At 40.4% G+C, this 23,348-nt stretch overlaps 1 protein-coding gene across 9 annotated transcripts in view; it reads right to left on the reverse strand.

Moving 5' to 3' along the window:
* Positions 1-23,348, reverse strand: part of ANKRD44 (ankyrin repeat domain 44) — a 372,760-nt gene that overhangs the window by 158,248 nt on the left and 191,164 nt on the right. For 8 of the 9 annotated variants that reach the window (XR_012678247.1, XM_075179968.1, XM_075179969.1 and 5 more), the window contains 4 exons: positions 8,079-8,291; positions 4,518-4,596; positions 4,247-4,361; positions 4,081-4,163 (listed from right to left, as the gene is read on the reverse strand). Coding sequence is in view for 8 of the 9 variants with exons in the window: in XM_075179968.1 (XP_075036069.1) it covers positions 4,081-4,163; positions 4,247-4,361; positions 4,518-4,596; positions 8,079-8,291 (490 nt within the window). In the remaining variant the exon portion in view is untranslated. The remainder of the gene's footprint in view (positions 1-4,080; positions 4,164-4,246; positions 4,362-4,517; positions 4,597-8,078; positions 8,292-23,348) is intronic. The other variant, XM_075179971.1, reaches the window with a different exon arrangement.

Below are 23,348 nucleotides of genomic sequence, written 5' to 3' on the forward strand. Positions count from 1 at the left end.
AGGGGGGAAGGAGGTGCAGAGAGGGGTGAGAGAGCAAGGGGAGTAGGGGGTGCTGTAAGAGGGGTGAAAGAGCCAGGGGGGAAGGGGGTGCAAAGAAAGGGGTAAGAAAACCAGCGGAGTAGGGGTGCTGGGAGAGGGGTGAGAGAGCCAGTGGGGAAGGGGATGCAGAGAGAGGGGTGAGAGAGCCAGGGGGGAAGGGGGTGCAGAGAGAGGGGTGAGAGAGCCAGGGGGGAAGGGGGTGCAGAGAGAGGGGTGAGAGAGCCAGGGGGGAAGGGGGTGCAGAGAGAGGGGTGAGAGAGCCAGGGGGGAAGGGGGTGCAGAGAGAGGGGTGAGAGAGCCAGGGGGGAAGGGGGTGCAGAGAGAGGGGTGAGAGAGCCAGGGGGGAAGGGGGTGCAGAGAGAGGGGTGAGAGAGCCAGGGGGAAGGGGGTGCAAAGAGAGGGGTGAGAGAGCCAGGGGGGAAGGGGGTGCAGAGAGAGGGGTGAGAGAGCCAGGAGGAAAGGGGGTGCAGAGAGAGGGGTGAGAGAGCCATGAGGAAAGGGGGTGCAGAGAGAGGGGTGAGAGAGCCAGGAGTAAAGGGGGTGCAGAGAGAGGGGTGAGAGTCAGCGGAGTAGGGGGTGCTGGGAGAGGAGTGAGAGAGCCAGGGGGGAAGGAGGTGCAGAGAGGGGTGAGAGAGCAAGGGGAGTAGGGGGTGCTGTAAGAGGGGTGAGAGAGCCAGTGGGGAAGGGGGTGCAGAGAAAGGGGTGAGAGAGCCAGGGGAGTAGGAGGTGCAAAGAGAGGGGTGAGAAAACCAGGGGAGTAGGGGATGCTGGGAGAGGAGTGAGAGAGGCAGGGGGAAGAGGGCGCAGAGAGAGGGGTGAGAGAGCCAGGAGGGAAGGGGGTGCAGAGAGAGGGGTGACAGCCAGCGGAGTAGGGGGTGCTAGGAGAGGGGTGAGAGAGCCAGGGGGGAAGGAGGTGCAGAGAGAGGGGTGAGAGAGCCAGGGGAGTAGGAGGTGCAGAGAGAGGGGTGAGAGAGCCAGGGGAGTAGGGGGTGCTGAAAGAGGGGTGAAAGAGCCAGGGGGGAAGGGGGTGCAGAGAAAGGGGTAAGAAAACCAGCGGAGTAGGGGGTGCTGGGAGAGGGGTGAGAGAGCCAGTGGGGAAGGGGATGCAGAGAGAGTGGTGAGAGCCAGCGGAGTTGGGGGTGCTGGGAGAGGGGTGAGAGAGCCAGGAGGGAAGGGGGTGCTGGGAGAGGGGTGATAGCCAGGGGGGAAGGGGGTGCAGGAAGACATGTGAGGGCCATGGGGGTAGAGGGTACAGGAAGACATGGGAGAGTGCCAGGGGAGAAGATGGGTTAGGTGAGAGGGACAAAGGAGAAGATGGTGCAGGGGCATAGGTAAAAGAAAGTGTAAAGGGAGAGACATCTTAAGAATGGGAATGTCAGGGATGCAACCATCATGAAACACAGATAGTAATGAAGAATGGGGACAAGTGTTAAAAAAAAATTCCACTAACGCTCTGTTCCTGCTCCCGACTGCCCATGTGAGCTGACAGCTGCAGATCCCTCCTCGCCCAGCGCGCCCAGTAGAAGAACAGAACACAGGATACCATGATCAGGTAAGTTCATATATTTTCTCGTGTGCAATGTGTTTTTAACCATCCTTTCTTGAACTGGGGGCACTACTGTGTATCCAATGATGTTTAAAACACTATGTATTGCTCATTATTGCGCTGCAATGTTTCTTGCATATTTATGTGTACAAAGATTTTTAATTAAGAGGAAAAAACGCTGATTGTCATAATTTTTTTCTGTGATTGTGTCAATATATCTATTGATGCCAGTTGCTGTAATGTGGGGGGTGATGCCGGTTGCTGTAATGTGGGGGGGGTGATGCCGGTTGCTGTAATGTGGGGGGGTGATGCTGGTTGCTGTATTGTGGGGGTGATGCAGGTTGCTGTAATGTGGGGGTGATGCAGGTTGCTGTAATGTGGGGGTGATGCAGGTTGCTGTAATGTGGGGGTGATGCAGGTTGCTGTAATGTGGGTGGGTATTGATGTAGTATGAGTGTCTGTGGGGGGTTATTTATTGATGTAATTGGGGTGCTAACAATGCAATATTGAGGGTCATTAGGAGAAATAAATACCCCCCCACACACACACACTACATCATATTGTACAGCACCAGTAACGCGTACTCAGTGTGCAACAATATGGTGCATGGGGCCCACAACACGTGGGCCTGTGTGCTTTAAATGCCAGGGCTGATTTTTAGTCCCAGTCCGGCCCTGAGCGACACCCAGGGGACATATGTGAAGAATTATATAGTGACACCCAGGGGACATCCCTGCACCCTATTAGCATTAAACACTGCCCCTTATCATTAAACACTGCCCCTGTGAAGACCATCCCATTTCATTTTGCTTAAAAAACCTGTGTTGGGAAGGGGCAAGTTGTCAGACTTTGGGAAATCAATTCACATTGATAAGCTGTCCATCTTCCTTGCCAATTTCCCATGGCACAGAGTATGCAATTCATGAAAGTGACACTCTGAAGGTAACCCCTTTTATTTTAAACTGTTTTGCTTGCGTATGTTAATCTATTAATTGTTTATTCAGTATTTTTTATATCTGTATGCCCTGTACTTTTGTATATTAAATCTATAATTTAATATGTTGCATCCTTGATACTCTAACAAATCCATTAGCCTGTTAAAAAGAAATAGCTCAACCAAGTTAACCAAATGTGTGATTTGTTGATATATTTGATTAACAAACTGGTTAACCCTTTGCTTGCTGGTGTGGGTCCTGCTAGTCTGTGGATAGCTAGAAGCCTTGTGTGCCAGTGTGGGACAGTATACTGGGGTCCTATTACCCGTATTCAATAGGTGGTGGCAAACCAGAAGTGTCTGGGGGTGTGAAAGCACTGTGTTTGTGGGCGATTCAGTAGGTTTATAACCTGTGTGATAGGTAGAGAGAGACTGTGGGTTGGAATCGTGTGACTTCATACAGCAAATATTCCCCCCAAATCACGGCAGCTGGGAGTGTGTTCGTGACATTTCAGAAGAAAATATGAGCACACTTTTGGGTGTAAACAAAGCAGCTGACATACAATGACTCTGGAAAAACATGTAGTTAACAAATTACAAAAGACAGATCTGCCACATAAACGGTACACAATCCCTTTGTGCCCTTAAGTCCACATTGTTTTTTTAATTAAACTATGAAGAAGGCCAAATTGCTTAGCAACAATTCTTTGGAAAAGCTGCTTTAATGAGGGAATATATGTCACATATTTATGTGCCTGCATATTCTAAATGACTCCCCATTTTCTGGAAAGGAATAAGAATGTATTAAGTCTTGTTTGTATAATGCAGGGACTATAAGTTGGAAGAAACAGAGTTTGTTTTACACCCCGGCTCTCCATATTATTTTGGGACCAAATACAATAAGTAAACTTACAAGTGCACCATAATAGCAGTAAATGCTGAGGGGGGTATTCAATTAGCCGCGTTACTGTTAAAAGTAACGAGGCCTGCGCATTATTACCATTATTACAGTAATAGTGCACGTAATTACCGTTATTACGGTAGCTCTAATGCTGGCATTTTGCTCGCAGCTCCCTGCTGTGTTAAAACTATCGTAATAACGGTAATAGTTTTAGCGCGGCGGTACTTCGGGGGGGGGGGGGGGATTTAATTCCCCCCTGAGAACTCTATTTCATTTTAACATTACTAATGTAATATTCAATGTTTGTCTTTTTTTCCTGACATATAATCTATATATATATATATATATATATATATATATATTGTATTGTTTACAAATAATTTAGACTGCTGTTACTGTAGACTAAACAATAAATTATTGTGGAAATTTTTTATAAAAGGTGATTGTCTTTTTTCATTTAAAAGGTAAAAGTGAGTTTACTTGTTATGTGGCATTAATCAGGGAATTAAACCACCTGTACCCTTCTTAGTCATTCAAGTCCCTCATACATTATTTTAAATATAGACAAACATAGTCATGGCATGCAGAGGAAGTTATTACATATAACAACAGCATCACTGACAGAAAGCGTGATGAAAATATATTTATCATATACTGTACCTGATAACAAGAGCTTCCTACAGCAATCTGAATGTGCATATAAAACCGCTAAGTGCAGAGGAAACATACCATGGATACCACTTCTGAAATTCAGAAAAAAAGACAAAGGGTATTTACTTTTTACTTCTGTCAAGAACATCAACCATGTGCCTCTAACAATACTTACATTGTTGCAATGGCTCCACAAGCCAAAAAGGAGTTAACTAAACGTTCATGTCCATATCTTGCAGCCATGTGTAATGAAGTATTTCCATCTTTATCAAAACAATCAATATTACCTCCTTAATGAAAAAAAAAACCAAACCATTAATTTCATAATGGGAATTGTTACACTTTGAAAGGCAATAAAAAGAAAATATGTGATTACTATATTAACATGTATAGAGACTACAATGATGAACTGTGATTTCTGTACAGGCAAAATATAATATTTTTACCATGCTGTATAAGATTTTGTGATCTTGCAAATCTTCCATGTGCAGCAGCCATATGTAATGGACTTTTTCCATCATAACTCTAGAATAAAAATGTACTTGTTATAATTTACATTAAAATAAAAAATAAACATAATGATAGTATTATAGCATTATTATAAATTATGAATTTCAAATAAAACTATATAGCATAATCAAACTTAAACACAAAGAGCCTGGATCATTAAGGAGCGTAAATGTTTATATGTTGTGTATTATGTGTAAAATCACTCTGCGCATGCCCAGGACTGGGGCATATGTCGGAAAACCAAGAACCTTTCAATTCCTTTTAGAGCACAAAGGATTCTTACTACAGCCTATGATTCAGGTTTGTAAATGGGAGGGGAATGGGCGTATGCACGTAGTCAATGTACAGTAAGGGCGTGCCAAGCTTAAGTGCACACAACAGAGTCAGATTCAAGCTTTGGGCATCTCAAAGGTATGTGATTTTCGGTCGTAACACTTGCAGCAGCTACAAGTCTGGTGTGAGTGCCAATTACGTGTGATATGTATTTATATATGTGTTTGCAATCAGGAGCAACTGTAAAAATATATTTTATGTACAGCAGACATTAAGAACATCCTAAGAAATGCATTTTAAGGGGACTAAATAGAAACTAAAAAAAAAATGTTACTTTTTAATGTTTTGTCATTGATGACTATGGGCCTGATTTATTAAGGAAATTAAGCAAGAAATTGAGTAAATTTTCTAACTTAAGTTTTCTTAACCATGTTGCAATACAAGGGGTGCAAATTATTTTTTAATTTTGCACATAAGATAAATACTTTCTGTTTTTTCATGTAACACACAAATACTTAGTAGCTTATTTGTGCATTGAAATTTAAAGTTGATCTAGGAAAAAAAAGCCAGTATTTAACTTATGTACAAAATAAAAACTCATTTGCACCCCCTTGCATTGTAACATGGTTTTGTCCAGGAGCAAATGTAAGTAAAAAAAATGAGTACACTCCTTAATGAATCAGGCCCCATATTATTAACAGGTGACATTAATTGAATAGTTGTTTTTTTTTATGCGTTCTTTTGGGACTTAATATTCCACATATGTATTGGCCGTATCCTGCAGTATATTGTCTGATAGAGCAGAGTGGACCTAGACCCGTATTCATTAACAGACGTATCTTCAGATCCTCTCCTTGTTGAATATGGAGGTGCGGATGCCGATATACGTGCGGTGAAAAAAATGCACATTATGTTCATTTTGCGTTCTTTAATAAATGAGGCCCAAAGTTTCAAACCTTCAATGCCAGTCAGCATTTATTATTATTTCTAATTTGATAGTGGCTTTAATCAGCTTTGCTCAGTTAAATGTAAAGTACATTACTATATAGAGTACTACTGAAAGCAAACATTTGATTGGCTGCAATAACTTTTCCCTTTAAGTAAAGCAATATTGAAATAAAAGAGTAAAATTGATTAGGTTAATATTTTACAGGATTCCACTGAAAAGTAATTGTGAGTGCAGCCATTCAGGACGGATTTATCATTAGATTGACTGTTTGTTTACCAGATTTCTAACATGGTAGAGTGGTTTCCATGGGTAATTGCACTGTGCAGGTTTGCACCTATGCTATTTAATAACCTACGAAAGATTGCTATATCAAAATGAAGGTAATTTAATTAAATAACCTTTGTTACTACGTGAAGATATGTTTTGCCTAATGTTACTATTTTTGCTATGAAGCTTATCCTTCATCATATTGCATCTTAGGGTGTGAAAATGTCCAATATTATAAAGATGTACCATGCAAGTGACCATCTAAGGATGACATTATTAATAATAATAATAATAATAATAATAATAATAATAATATCTATGATACCACAGTGTACTGCAGCATACAGACAGTATAAAACATTATATGTAAACATTAATTCTAACCATAAATATAGGGAGGATATATGTTTAAAAAACTACACACTGACATATAGGGAGCTATAGATTTAATGCACCACGCTATCATTCCGTATCTGGTCTTGAGAAAATGTAACCTTTATTAAAAAGCTTAAAACACTGCGGATACATTTTTCCCACACCCAAAAATACAACAAAATAAGACCAAGATAGATGGTCAATCTGTTCAATATATTCTCTAAATATTAATCAGTTCTAGCTCTGTGTAGGCCATACAATTCCCGGATTGTACCTTCTATTGTTTGCAAATCATGGAAAGTAGTTAATAAATGAAAGCTTCAAGTGCAAACACAGTGCCTCTGATTGACCCTAATTAAGAAGGTTACTATTCCTCACACATTACTGGCAGATGTTACAGACTTCCTGAAAAACTGCCACATCTAATGTATATATACTAGTGGATGCAAAGTAAAGGAAAAGTATAATAGGTTAAGTTATCGTTACTTGCTGCATAAACAACACATGGGGGGAATTCAATTGGCCATGTTACAGTAAAAAGTTATGCGGCCCGCGCATTATTACCGATATTATATAATAGTGTGCATAATTGCCGTTAATACGGTAATTGCAATGCAGGCTTTTAGTCGCAAGCAAAAATCTGTGTTAAAATTACCGTATTAACGGTAATAGGTTTACCGCGGTGGAATTCTCGGGGGAATTGAATTCCCCCCATACAATGTTACAAACAATATTTAGTCTCCAACATGTTTCAGTTCTACCAGCTTCTCCAGGGAGTACCTAGAGATTTATGTAGAAGCTAACTTATACACAAGTTAGGTTTACTATATGTATAAACTCATGTAAACAATATCTGTATAAATAATATATTCTGATTTCACCACTTATAAACAAGATAGTTTGATGTCTTAAATTATGTGTTCATTAGGAAGCCTCATTCTTGTATATGATCACAAGATTCCTCTGTGATCTTCAATAATCTACAGTACAGGATACATTACACCCCAATATGTGTATGAGTAATATGACAGAATAAAAGAAATGTAATGTTTAATGGTTTGACAAATGTCACTATAATAAAAGACTATTCTTTATTTACTTTCAATTATGTACTTACTAAAAAAAGCAAAACAAAGTAAATGTTATATTTTTGTTGTCCAGCTACATACACACAAATTAACTGTGGATTTCCCCAGCTTCTGTATCTATGTATTCTGTATGAGAAACATTTAGGGGCATATTCAATTGTTGACTTGTTTCGCCGCAGAAAAAGTATTACCGTTATTACAGTAACTACAGCCGGATTTCAGCTTGCTGCTCCCTGAGCCGCGAGCTGAAAACCAGCGTGAAAAGTACCGTAATAACGGTATTTACATGCACTATTACCATAATGACGGTAACAGTGCGCGGGGCGCGTTACTTTAGGCTGTAACGCCAACAATTGAATATGCTCCCTAGTTTGATGTTATGAAATACCAAGGGTAAAATGTAATGCACATGAATGTGTTATTATTACAGACATGTCAAATATTCACATGTATTGATGTTAAGTTAACAAATATTTGTGTTTTGATCACCATATCATAATTATTTATACATAGTGAAAGTGCTATTTGTAGAAAATAATACCAACCTGAATATTAACATCCGCACCATTGTTAACCAATAAGTCAAGACACATTGCACCATGAACTGAGACTGCAGCAAAATGTAATGGGGTGAAACCCTTATTATTTGGCTGGTTTACATTAGCACCGTAGTCTATCAGTTCATTAACTACTTCATCTTGACCATTATAGCAAGCGACATGCAGAGCAGTATTGCCATAAACATTTACTTCATCAATCTGAAAGAAATAAAAAAAACAAAATTTGCAAAACATTTTAAAATGCTCTGAAAATGTTTTTAAAAGATGTGTCTTACAAAATTTGTTATGTTTAAAGTTAAGTTGTTTGTAATTGTTAGGCTAGTTTCATGCAAAATATTATGTGTGCGCGCAGAGGTTGCCTCAAATTCCAGTAAAGGACTCCGCCATCAGTTCTGCTATTTCTATAATCATAGGGTAAAATGTAATTATTATAAGAGTAACTAGAGTTGATTTCACATGTTTCAAGTAGACTGCCATTATGAAATTGTATGAGATGAATTGCTACGAAAAAGTATTAAGTAAAGTGGACAAGAATGCAGCAAGTATAACAGTATAACAAAACGCTTATAAATAAAGGCAAACAATGACATTAACATTAATCAATGTATCTCACAGTGCTGCTTCAGATGACAATATAATAGGATTTCCTCAAAGATGGTAGAACTGTGCAGTAAAGTGACACATTAAACTCTATAAATATGCATAATATACATGTAACACACACTCTACAGTTTATATGTGTACAGTATGTATGGATGTACAGTTATAGCAGTATACAAAGTGCCTTACAAGTTACATACAAAGGAAATATACATAAATTAATATATTTATCAGTAAAAATAGGAAATTGTGGTCTACTGCCCTGAAGAACATACAATCTAAATAATATGTAGGAAAACATACAGATACACAAAATAATTAGGCATGCAGTTTTGCAAAAAAAAAAAAAAAAGCCCATGCAATTGGTCAAGGGCTACAGATTTTCTTTAGAGTGTCATCCAGGAGATGAGCATTTTTTGGGGGCTTGGGATAGGTAATTGAACTTGCCTGGCACAACCTCCGTGAGAGAGCATCCCAGAGGTGGGAAGCAGTAAGTGAGTAGTATTAGTAGTGAAACCTGCAGAGAGAAGGCAACTCTAAGAGGAACAGACAATGCACCCAGGTATATACATGGAAATGTGTGAACAAATATAGGGAGGAGCAAATGGCTAAGGATTTTAAAGTTAGTAGAATCGTTTCGAATTTTATCCTAACATTAACTGGGAGCTAAATGATAGCTTTTAGAAGAATTTGTGCAGGTAAGATTAAAATTTGGAAGGCCACATAGAAGATTACAATAATCAATATGAAACAAAATTAAGGAATGCATTAATAGTCAAGAGGTTGAGTGACAAACAATAGACAATATCATACAATATTTCAGAGTAAAAGTGGTGATTTTATAATTGTTTGAATGTCGACATTATAAGAGTGAAAAATCAGGAATGACACCTAAAAAATAAACTTTGGAAAGTAACTCAGTGGAGGAGATATCAAATCTAATTATCAATATATTATTAATGGAACGTCAGAAAAAGTGATGAGGAAAAGATTAGGGCTTTAGTTTTATTTGTGCTTAGGGCATCAGAGAACTGTCAACTTAGAAATTGCTAATAAGCATTTGTTGTTTATCATATAGGTAGTATCAAGACAAAAAGGATTTGATTTGGTAGATTATAGAAAGTGTATACAGACATGGTATATATTACCGTATATACTCGTGTATAAGCCGAGTTTTTCAGCACATTTTTGTATGCTGAAAAAGGCCACTCGGCTTATACACGGGTGAATTTACCTGGTGTCCGGTCCCTCGGCTGTTAACTTCTGCATATGCGTTCCAACAACAGGAAGTTCAGCATTTGGAACGCAAACTTGCGTTCCAAATGCCGAACTTCCAGTTGTTGGAACGCATATGCGTTCCACTGCCACTGCGGGGTAAGTGAAAAAATCTCTCTCTCTTTTTTTTTTTTAATTTACAGTGCACTGTACATTTTCAAAATAAGGTTACACTTCAAAACTATCTACTTTGCTTCAAGGTAAATCAAATTAGCTTATATTAGATAATGAACAAACAATATAGCCACCATGTTATGTAGCACTTTAGAGAAAATGTTCATACATTTATATCCCTACCCCTTATATACCCCTTTATTTAGGTTAGGTTGTACCCAATGATTTTATAATCATTTATGAATGTTCCTTGTCATGTACTGTTATTTATGGTTTAGCTAAAAATGATTTCATAGATTGAACCTATCATTTGTACTCGAGTCAATAAGTTTTCCCAGTTTTATGTGGTAAAATTAGGTGCCTCGGCTTATATTCGGGTCGACTTATACTCGAGTATATACGGTATTTGGAAAGTTACTTTGAAAACTGAAAGTAACTGAAAGTTGAGGTGCAAGCAGTGTTTGACTGGAGTATGAAGGGCCTACCAGAGAAACCAATGAAGGGCCCGACATAATCTAAACATTTCACCGCCAACATTACACAACCTCTATCTTTCACTCTCTGTATCTCTTTCTTTCTCTCTGTCAATCTCATGTAGCTTAGGCAAGTGTGACTGAGTGAACCAAGCGGAAGTAGCAAGCTTGTCACATTGGTCTGCTGAGTCACACCCCCCCCCTTTTTTTTTTCGTTTTGCGGCCATCCAATGTTACAGTTTTATGGCTAGGAATCCCATTTGGTACCATGTGCTAGTGCCATATTTTTCCCAACTTGTTATGTAGTATTGCATCATCACTAGGGTGGAAGGGGCCAGAGTTGTGTGACCACCTGCTACTCTGTGCCTATTAAAATTTGCCAATGGCCTTTGGCACTAAATTAAATACATATTTTCCACTATGGGCTTTTTTTCCCTACCAGCACAATAGTATGTGCTCTTTTATTTCCTTTAAAATATTATATTTTATAGTAAAATGCCCTCAATACATTTGCTAACATAAAATATATCTTGGAGGTGGAACTGCTGCTAACACTTCATGAAGACAGTGGCGGAACTACCATTGGTGCGGCAGGTGCAGTGCACCGGGGCCCATGGAGATAATGGGGTCTGTTGCATGTGAGATGGAGAGGGTTGGGAGTGCCAGTTCCCTCCTCCCTGCCTCCCTTCACTGGGGCCCACAGTTTGCTAGTTCCGCCTCTGCATGGAGGCATCCATTTTGTCAACTTAACTGATATTCAAAGGAAGATAAATATGACCTTGGTAGAGGTAATCAAGATATTTGCGGCATTGCACTCTCCCCTCCAACAGCCAATGGAGTGCTATTATGATTGCATACCTACACACTTAATACTGGTCAGAACAAAAATAACTATCTGAGCGCTGCAATGCGAATAGTGGTATGCTCAGAGTTGGATAACTGGGTGTGTGATACAGTGCAGATGAGCACCTGCACTTCATAATTCAGCCAGTGCAGTGGTTCTAATTCCCTCTCTGTCTGACCTGCCAACAAGGCGCAAAGGATTTAGATGAGGAAGTGATGTCATGATTATGCTGACATCATTTCTGCACAGTATCTCCTCTTGCTAGGGCTGCCAGCAATGGAATCAGAAACACACTGCTGGCTGTGTTTAAGTTGAAAAATAAAAAGTTTGCAGCATGTCTCTTTCAGAGAAAGAGAAGGAGGTGGTTCTGGGGCCCCTCAAACAGTGGACAAATGGGAAATGTCAGTCAACCTGAGGCCCACAGCTAGTGGGGAACAGTGGGGATTTCCCGGGTATCCCAGTGGGCCACTACATCATTTGGTGCAAGATAAAGTGCTAAGAACCAAACAATGAGCAAAAGGATAAAAAGGATATATAGCAGATAGAAGAAATGTATTGTTACTTGGAACAGAAAACCAAATAAATATATTAATAAGTTGAGCCCCATCCTGCTATATAGTACACAAATTTAAATGACATCTCAGGACAAATAAAGAAAGTGAGGAATAAGTAGTGACAATATAGATAGCTGTGCTGTATCTGATGCCAAGTATCATAATGTTTGCCAAGCCAAACATTATGCCAATGTGCTTAGCCATATCTCATGCCAAATACACAAAAATAAGCCAAAGCTGTGCCTCAACTATATGCTGAGAAATAATGTGTCTGCTGTTAAACATATAGGGCCTAATTCATCAGGGACCATAAAAAACTAAACTCAGCAACGTTCAATTTATCTGTGTACGCAAAGAACACTACAGCATATAATTTCTGGGAGGGAATGGGGCCCCTAGTCAATGTACAGTAACGGCGTGCCAAATTCGAGTGCAAGCAGCCATGTCTAATTTAAGCTCTGGGCATCGCAAAGGTATTTTTTTTTCTGCCATATATCTTGCTCCAGCTACAGAGCTAGTCTAAGTCATGAGTACTAGTGATGATGCAAGCTATTAAATGTGAATGCAAACAGGAGCAACTGGAAAAATATATTTTATGTTCAGTAGACATTAAGAACATTCTAAAAAATGTATTTCATGGGGCAAATTTTTTTTTTTTTCTACTGTTATATCATTATTGCCTATATTATTATCTAGCACCAAATATACAAATCTCGGTTATATGTGTTGCCATCAAAAAGATTATGAGCCATATATTTTGCTATGTATAATATGTTCAACCTTATCTAGAGAGCCATATCTAGTGCCAAGTATAACATCCTGAGCAGGGCCGGACTTGCACTAAAAATCAGCCCTGGCATTTAAATTACACAGGCCCACCTGAGGTCCAGTAGGAAAGAAATTGTGTGCCATCGCGCAGCGGCGGTGCTGAAAAGGGCGTGGCCATGTTGTGTTGTGGGTGTGGCTAACATGAGGCATTGATACATACATTATAATAAAACATTACATTTATCACGCGCTCCCATCCACATCACGCCATCCCCCCAGGCACATTATGACACCCCCAGCCCACTGTACTTATCTATGTTTCTGGTGCTGCTGACATCCATCAGGGTGGGATCTTCCTATAGAGTCAGCAGGGAAGCTTTTAGTCTCATGAGATTACCACATCTTGTGAGACTTAGAGCTCCTCGGCTTGCTCTGCAGGCTGTGTCCTATCCAGGGACTGGGAGCAGCTATCCGCTTCCTCCTCCTAACCAGAGCTGGATTAATGCCTGGGGGCACGGGGTATTTAAGACAGGGGGCCCCTATTATGTAACATGGTTATCATATTAGACAAAATGTTAGACAAATACACAGGCAATACTGTGTGCAATACTGTTAGTTGCACGCAGCTCTGCCTTCACAAGCAGGTTTCCCTTTACAAGGCAGCGCCGCTTTAAATTTAAGCTGTGAAGACGCCGATCTCCCGCGAGTTGAGAAAACCGGGGTATGATACATTTACCCCCCAGTGTTTAATCAATGCAACCCATGTTTTAGAATTAGGCCTCCCTCCAGTCTAAACATTAAAATACTAGTATTCACATTTAATAAACCTATATACCTCCCTCCAAACCACCCCAACAATAAATTAAATCGCATTTATGTTCAAGAAATATACCTATTTCCCACAACCATCACTGCCATTAAATAATTCCTATTCACATTTAATAATTAGACGTTATTTTTTTGCCAAACAGCCCCACTTTCAATTAATAGCCCTCAAATCATATTATGCCACAATAGTGCCCCAGTACGTACAATAGTACGCCCAAATGATATTATACCCCAATACTGCCACCAGTTGATATTATGCCACAATAGTGCCCCCAAATCATATTATGCCATACAGTAGTGCCCCCAAATCCTGTGTGGCATCCTGGCTCTTCTCACCCCCCCTGAGTGGCATTCTCCTGTCTCTTCTCCCCCCTGAGTGGCATCATGTCTCTTATCCCCCACCCATCTCCTGAGTGGCATCCTGTCTCTCATTCCCCCCCTCCCCAGTGGCATACTGTTTTTTATTATCCCCCCCGAGTGGCATACTGTCTTGTCATTTATTTCCCCCCCCCCCCGTGGCATCCTTTCACTTCTCCCCGTTTTCTATGTACAATCCTCCTCCCCCCCTTTATTGTTCTCACCTGCATGTCTCTACTCGTTTCCGCTGTCGTCTGCCTTTTTCTGGTGTCCGCTCCTCTGACAGCTGCAGGACCCGGCCAGGACATGCAGCGCTGTGCGCGGCACATTTCCTCTGGTGGCTGGTTCCTCGGGAGGAGCCAGCCACCAGGAAGCCTGTCAGTGACAGGCTGTATGACTGACTGCCCTGGACGCGATCATGTGAGTATACAAATACTCACATGATCGCTGCGCAGGGGACCGGACCGGCCCAACTGACCATCAGCCCTTCTGGCAAATGCCAGAAGTGCCAGATGGCCAGTCCGGCCCTGATCCTGAGCCATTACTTTACCCAGCATAAAAAATAGACCTGTAGACAGTGACTAAAATGTACTGAGACAAGTAATATATACTGAGCCCTAGCAGCTGTCATGTATATAAAGTAAAACTATTTATGTCAAAAAGAAAGTATAGGTTCTTGAGCGCATAAGGGTAGTAAGTTCATAAAAGGTATCAAAAATCATAATTTATTAACAAATACATTTGTAAATGACACAAGTATAAATTCTGGTCAGAACAAAGTTATAGTGCACAGTTCTGATCACTTCAATGGGTGGTTGTAAAGAATTCTGGTTGTATTCAAAACTATGCTTCAGAGCGTGGCTTGTCAGCCATACTGGAAGGATGGAGACTTCCAGAGCTCTTCCTCATCTGAGCAAGTATCCCTTAACATCAGTGCCTTTTGGCCTTCTAAACACCTTCTGCTTGTGCCTGATATCAGGGCTTTTCCTCCCCAAGCAATTGGGTGTTTGAATTTCATTATTGGCTCCGGAGTGTAACCACGGGCTGGCGCGCTCCCTCTCTGGCCACTGAGAAATGAGATTTTGCTAAGCTGACGCCATCTTGTTGCCTTATAGCCATTTTGTTCTGTTATAGCTTAAATACAATTACATGCACCTATTTTGTAGGAGTAATTCATTATCTGCAAGGCTATGCTTATAAACTTAGACATACCAGACAGGAGATAAGCCAGCCCCCCCCCTGGGGAGTTCTAGTGTGGATAATGAGAGAATATACTAACATCTGTGTGAAGGGAACATGAGTGGTTAAAACCTTTTGGGGCGTAGTTTTCTGCAATACGTGATTTTTGCTATATTGATAGGAACTTGTACTAATAAAGCAGAGTTTATTTGTACACTCAAACCATGCAGTGTATTTATTTCTCTCCAGCTGATGAGCTCATAACTGATAAACTGACACTTACAGGTGAACAATCTGATTTAGATTCGACAGCATTGGAGGTACCACCGAGACTGCTGACCTGAGCCAAGGACAGACAGAACTGGAGGTCGCCCTGGACACAGGACCCCGACTATAACCCGGGTAAGTAGTTTTCTACTCATCAGGCTCCTCTGTTTAGAGCTCTCATGTCCGTCTAAGGTATCAGGCACGCAGATCTGTAAGTCTCAGAATTATACAGTTACTAACAATTTGTTTATTGTAATTGTATTGGTAATTAGATTTCTGAAAGATGAGTGAATTTTGAGTGCATATGTGATACACCATCCCCAGAACTTTGTCAAGAAGTTTAGAAAGAGTTTTCAGACCTTCGTCCCAGATGCTGTAAGGCTATTCTGCATGGACAACCAGTGTAAAAAGTCAAAAAGGGACATCCAGTGTAAGGAGTCCAAAAGGGGCTTCTAGGGCACAGAGCCCATAGAACCGGACATCCAGTATAAGGAGTCCATAAAGGGGCATCCAGTGTATGGAGCCCAAAAGGGGAATCTAGTGTACGGAGCCCACAGACCCGGACATTCACTATAAGAGTCCACAGAACGGGACGTCCACTATTTGGACAACCCACAGAAACTAGACCAGAGTGTTGCAAGTGGTAATGTGACAAGAACAAAGGGGTATTGAGCCCAAACCCCAAGAGATAGTTTGAAGTGCCAAATGAAAGTGAAGAGGTCTAGAAAGTTGCAAAATATGTAGATAGGCTAAATGTATCACAAGCTAAATTATATAATGACTAAAACAATGAATGAAGTAGGTTGTGTACTAAAAGTGTATGTTTGATGTTGCGCAGCTTAAAGAGTGAGATGTGCCCCTCCCTTATGCTGTGTAAAAGATTTCAGTGTGTTAAGATAAGAAGGACTCTGTATTTTGTTATCTGGCAATGTATGTAACATTGATAAAAAGGTTCAAGTATGCTTCAATATTTCAAGAGAAAAAAATATGTCCGGAGTGCTGAGTGATAGTAACATGTTGAAGCTAATGTGTATTTAGTCTAATGCTGGGACTTTTAGTTCCACAGCAGTAGGCTGGAAGATGGCAGTTAATTTTCCTTCACTGTGTGTGAGTTTTATCTCCGTCTTACTGCGTGTGAGGGAGATCCGTGTTTGTCTGTCTTGACCGTTTTACAAGAGACATGTTTCAAGGTTGAAAAAGCTGTACAGTTGTAAATGTAATGCTTTTGAAGAGATGCAAAAGAAGTTTTAAAATCTTTGGTTCGTCACAAGACTGTAAATAATGTACATTATCACTATTATTACTGGTGTCAGAACAAAGTTGGCTGGGGTCCAACAGGCCGTTTTCTGTATTTAAACAAAGTAATTTTGAGAAAAATAGCTTTCTCTTTAATGAAGTTGAGAATTGTGGGAGTGAGCTTTACATGCAGAGATATATTACAAGCTGTTTTTATCTGTGTTAAAATGGCGCTGATGAATGTTCTCAGCAATCCGGAGGGTTTGTTATGCCCATAAAGAAATGTTACGAGATAAAATGTCGTCTGTGAGCGAGAATTGTGAATATATATTTGTACTTTAAACATGGAAATCTCAGAATCTGAAAATACGTGTGAATATTTGGTTTACAAAGAGATGATGAGAAAGGAGTGGCTTTGAACGCCCAGGTCTCGTCACTTTGACATTCCCTGTTTGTGAGATTAGGGACTGCCCCTTTGAGAAAAATCAGTTTTTCATTGCATGGAACGCATAGCGTCACAGTTAAGCTACAAAGAGAAACTTTTAAACAAGTGTCGTATTAGCAGCTGTTCAATGTGAATTAATAACAGATACTGTAATTCCTAGTGAATAAATGTTAATCTCGATGCAAAAGTTTTTTTTTCTTCACAGAAGTTCTCCAGCTACAAAGCACCCTTTCAATCCAGATTGCATTGATCCAACTTCCAATGAATAGAAGTTTGCAATATGTTTTGGTCAACAGCCACAACAAACATAAGTATAAACTAATGAAGGATTTAAAGAACGTAAATTCTGCTGAGTAATGATTACCTTGTTTTGGAAAGAGATATTAAAGTTTATGGGCTATTCGCATAGCAAATGCATGAACTAGGTGGTTTTTCTGTATGTCGAAGAAGGTGAGAAGATGTTTTTAAAGAGAAAAGGAGAAATGGACTAACAGTTGAATATGAAATAGTGTTTAAGTTTATTTTTGGGTTTTTTTAACCAAATTTTATATCAGATGGTTTGAAAGAAAGTAATGCAATGTAATGGCAAATTATGGTAGATAACAAAGGTTTTTATTCTTTTATCCTCATAATAGTTTTGAGTCAATCAGTGTTGTAAAGACATTCAATGCCCTTATTTACTGTGCTATAATCATCATATACTGTAAATACCTCTTTGTATCATGGGTATGGTAATGCATTCATGGGAATTCAATGTTTGTACATAAATGAAAAAGCCTTAAGACTTTAAGAGCTATTATCTGTGCTCCTGCAATAGCACTTCTGGATGATAGCTGTTATGAATCCCAGTGCATTCACAAAGTGCAACGGAAGTGTAAGGCAAAGTGTCTTTATTCAGGTAAATATATTAACAAAGATAACTCAAATCCACGGATAACAGGTTCCAAAAGAGACTGTATAGTAAAATGGCAGGAACAAGTATAATAAGTTTACCCCAGTCCAGAAGGCACAAGGCTGTCCAGAAAAGCAGACAGAGTCCAGGGATCAAATAGAGACCAGACAAACAAATCCAAATAGCCAGGCAGAGATCAAGCAAATAGGCGAGGTCCAGAAGTCTGTCCAAAAGGTCAGGGCAACAGGCAAAACAGCGTGGTCCAAGCAAATGATTCAGGGTCTCAGGCAAGCAGGCAAGGTCCAATGTACAGGCAGGGGTCATACACAGAAGTTCAGTCCAGCAGGTATATACCAAATAGCACAGGAGCAGGTTAGCAGCAGCCAGGAACAAATGGATGAACTGCTCAGAGCACAGCTAGAGGCAGGTACTTAAAGCAGTGCAACAGGTGCAGTTCTAATTAGCATCAAACAAGGAGATTAACTCCTTCAGGCATGTTGCAGAGTTCAGGAGCAGGACAGCAGCAGCACCTCTGATGGATTATAGGTACTGCTGCCAGATACAAAACAAAGGCAGTCATAACAATAGCAAGCCATTTATACTCTCTTCTGAGCAGAGCCAAATGTTTAACTAATTTTAAGCTGAAGTAACTTCAGCGCCAGCACTGACTTTGCCAGATTATGACAAGCCTTTCACATTATTTTGTTATAAAGTAAGTGCACATACACAAGGAGTACTGACACAGATACATGGTCGCAAGCTAAGGTCACTTGCATACTACTCTGCACAATTAGACCAAGTCATACGAGCAATGGCTGCAGCGGACATGGTGTTTGGAAAAAGTACAGATATTGTGCAAAGGCACCCAGTAACCCTAATGGTGCCACATGCTGTAATAGAAATCTTAAATCAAGCACAAACAAAACACTTCTCAGCAGCCAGACTAAGTAGCACTGCTAACTCCCTGTAACGTTACACTTAAGTGGTGCACAATGTTGAATCCTGCTGCCTTATTGCAGCAAGTTTCAAAAGATGGGAGAAGTACTTGTATATATCGGGGTTCCCCTAGGGATTTGGGGGAATCCCATCCCAGTTTGAACAGGAAGAAAACAATGCAAACACAAAATTTTTCTGAATATGTTTGTGTACAACTAATGAGACAAGGATCTTTGGTTTTATCTGACATAGATACACCGCTACCAAATGCAGACATCTTACGCTACCACATAGATGGTGTTTCTTATACAGGGTGTGCTGTAAACACACACACAGAAAGAGTGATTCAACAAAATCTACTGAGTCACATGTCAGCACAAGAAGCTGAATTAAAGGCCCTGACACTTGCATGCATATATGCAAAAGGACACTGATTCAAGTTATGCGTTTGTAATTGCGCATTATTATGGCCAATATAGCACACGAGAAAGTGCATCTGGGGAAAGATGCTATGGTTGTACTCACTAACAGGCTATGGATAGCAGCAGGGTTTGTCCAAGCAGCACAGGTGTTAGTAGCAGGATGCTTAATCTGTGCATAGAATAACCCGGGTAAGTCTGTCCTATGGAAAACCGCACCCCAGACACAGTATCCCTATAAGAGGATGCAGATAGACTTTATACAACTTCCCAAATGCTCGGGCTTTTAGAATGTGCTAGTCTGTGTCGACTTCTTTAGTCACTGGCTGGAGACATGGCTGTATAGAAAAGCAAATGCTAAAGCAGTAGCCATGAAATTTACGAGTGAGGTAATCTGCAGATATGGGGTACCAGAGGTCATTGAAAGTGACAGAGGGACACACCTTATGGGGCAAGGATTTAAGGAACTGTTAAAAGACATAGGAATCATATCTGCCCTTCACACCCCTCACAGACCACAAAGTTTGGGATGTGTGGAGCGCCTTAATGGTACTCTGCAATTTAAAATGCAGAAAATAATGGCTGAAACATTTCTGCCATGGATCTCATGTTTACCTGCACTGAGTAAGAAACACTCCTAGGAAAGACACTGGTTTAGCACCAAATCAGATACTGTTTGGCACAGCACACCGAACAGGCTGTTACTTTCATTAGCAACTACAGCATGTACATGGTGATTTGTTGAACTATGTTGCTTTATTATAGAAACAACTAACTGAAATACATGGTCAAGTGATTTCTTCCATTCCAGGCCCTAATTTTAATGCAGGTACCCATAAACTGCAACCAGGGGACTGGGTGGTCGTGAAAAAGCACGTCAGGAAGAGTTTTGAACCCAGATATGAGAGTCCTTTCCAGGTCTTATTGACAACTCCCATGGTAGTTTAAGTACAGGGAAATGACACCTGAATACACACATACCACTGCAAGATCTTCAGACAAGGGGAGTCTGAGTAAAATGTATTTTACAAGTTTTTTAATGGTCCAAGGGAGACCAGGGAGTGGTGTTCATTGATATTAGCAGGATAAATATTGATTGCACATTATGTTCCTTTGCTGAAGGCTGTAGATGTGTACTAGTCTAGAAAGGAAAGCAAGGTCTGGAAGAACCAGACTCATGCCAATAGTAATGTAGAGATCATTATACATAATGAGAAAAATTTTAATATGAAAGTTTAACCCAACCAAATAAGAAAAGAGCAACCCATGACTGTAGGGGTTTACACCCAATACAGATATTACAGAGTATTGTGGCCCAACACATTATTACATTTACACAAGACAATAGGTTAATATTGGACTACCTGACATTTTAGTCTGGAGGGTACTGCCTAACCCTAAATATGTAAATTGAAGCCCAGGGTTGCACCTTTTTAACTAGTGACGCAGATGATCCAGAGAAAATATTTAATGAACACTTACAAAAAAATGAAGACATGAAATATAAATTTTTAAAGGAGCACACTGGAGATGCTTATCTAGAAGGATAGTTTTCGTGGCTGTACCATGCCGATTGGTTCAAGGGTATAGGAGGATGTTTATCAGGTTTCATACATGTTGTACTTCAAGGACTGTTACTAATCTTTATTATAATATATATATACTAATAAAACTGATGTGGCTTAATAGCAAGTGTATTAAAGCTAAGTGTTTCTCTTCCAGAAAAATTAAAGTTACTACATCTGTCTTAACCGCTGTACTGTACACCCCATCTAATGAGTGTGAACCATGTGGAACTCTCAGTACTACTGCCAGTTGTGATCAGTGCAGAAACCAAGAACCCTTTCCCTGGAATCCACATGGTCGTTACTGAAGTTTATCCTTATGAAGATATACAGCACAATGGAGAATCCCTTCTATTGTGAAATAAGTGACATATAGCACTTGCCGTGCGCACTGTGTATTTTCTCCCTTTCCTTTTTTCCTTCCCTAAAAAAAAATCCATAGTTAGAAGACAAAAACGAAGCACAAGAGGCACCAGAGCCTCTCATGTTCACTGATATATGTGAAGATCTGACATCAGGACATGTGTCGGGTGCAAGACGGTTGTCGACTCATTGACCATCTATCAGATAGAAGAGGGATCATGGACTTGCGATTGGTGGGGTATGGGTTGTTCTATGTATCCAGTTTTAGGCAATCCTATTCATATGTTCTGTTAGAAGGGTGTATGCGTATAAGTACCCATTAAAAGCGACAGCAAGAATGTGATCTCTGATAGGTAGTGTTAGGGCAAATAATAAATAAAAAGATGGGAAATGAGAAATGTGATTTTGTTAAGCTGACGCCATCTTGTTGCCTTATGGCCATTTTGTTCTGTTATAGCTTAAATACAATTAGATGCACCTATTTTGTAGGAGTAATTCATTATCTGCAAGGCTATGCTTATAACCTTAGACATACCAGACAGGAGATAAGCCAGCACCCCCCCCCCCCCCACCCCGGGGAGTTCTAGTGTGGATAATGAGAGAATATACTAACATCTGTGTGAAGGGAACATGAGTGGTTAAAACCTTTTGGGGCGTAGTTTTCTGCAATACGTGATTTTTGCTATATAGATAGGAACTTGTACTAATAAAGCAGAGTTTATTTGTACACTCAAACCATGCAGTGTATTTAATTTTCTCCAGCTGATGAGCTTATAACTGATAAACTGACACTTACAGGTGAACAATCTGATTTAGATTCGACACCACTATCACAGACCCCTACTGCATCATGGCCCCTATAGGGCCCCCATCTGCCTGATTACCGGCGGCTGCTCCTCTATCGTGCTTATTGCAGATATCTATGACGGGGAAGTGCCGCTTTCGGACACCAGGGGCAATCTAAAATAATTTTGAGCCTGAGTGTCAGTGCCCCCCCGGGCTTTTAGCGGCCTCCCGCGGACCTCTGTTACCTCAGCCGACATCCTCACTTACCTGCTGGGACCCTCATACTGCAGATCCTCAGGTAACGGTGAACAGGAAGCTCCCGATTTGCTGTCACATCCGCACCTCCAGTATCGGCTGTCTGGCTCGTTGTAAGATGGATCTTGCCCCAGGCAGCCAGGGAGACCCCTGGGGACACAAAAGCAAGCTCACCTGTAGAGGAGACTTGTGGCTCTGGAACTTTCCACTTGGACGCCAGATGTATACTGACATTCCATCCAGGTTTCCTGTTTTACATAGTTGATGAGGTTGAAAAAAGACACCAGTCCATCAAGTTCAACCTATTTTGGATCTCCTGCGATCCTGCACTTATATTTGAAATTGATCCAGAGTAAGCAACCGCCAATCTGTTTCAATTGTGAAAATCCCCCCAGACTAAATATTGCAGTCCTATTTTTAACCTATATACACTACTATCCTTCATTTTAATTAACGGTCGTATCCCTGGATACACTTTTCCGCTAAAAATTTGTCTAACCCTTTCTTAAACATATCTATTGAATCTGCCATCACAACCTTCCCTGGCAATGAATTCCATATCTTGACTGGCCTTACTATAAAGAACCCCTTCCTTTGCTGGTTGTGAAATTTCCTCTCCTCTAACCTTAGGGGGTGACCGCGTGTCCTGTGTATAGTCCTTGGGGTAAAAAGTTCCCATGAAAGATCTCTGTATTGACCCTTAATGTATTTGTACATAGTAATCATATCTCCCCTTAGACGCCTCTTTTCTAAAGTAAACATGCCTAAACTGGCTAACCTTTCCTCATAACTTAATGACTCCATACCCTTTATCAATTTTGTCGCCCTTCTCTGAACCCTTTCTAGTTCTAGATTATCTTTGTTATAGAGTGGTGCCCAGAACTATACTGCATATTCAAGATGAGGTCTTACCATTGATTTATTCAGTAGCAAAATTATACTATCTTCCCTTGCGTCTATGCCCCTTTTTATGCATGCCAATACTTTGTTTGCCCTTGCCGCTACTGCTTGACATTGAGCACTATTGCTAAGTCTACTGTCTACAAGCACTCCCAAATCCTTTTCCATTATAGATTCTCCTAAATGAATTCCATTTAAT

The sequence above is a fragment of the Mixophyes fleayi genome, chromosome 7 (assembly GCF_038048845.1).
Source record: "Mixophyes fleayi isolate aMixFle1 chromosome 7, aMixFle1.hap1, whole genome shotgun sequence".
NCBI classification, from domain to species: domain Eukaryota; kingdom Metazoa; phylum Chordata; class Amphibia; order Anura; family Limnodynastidae; genus Mixophyes; species Mixophyes fleayi.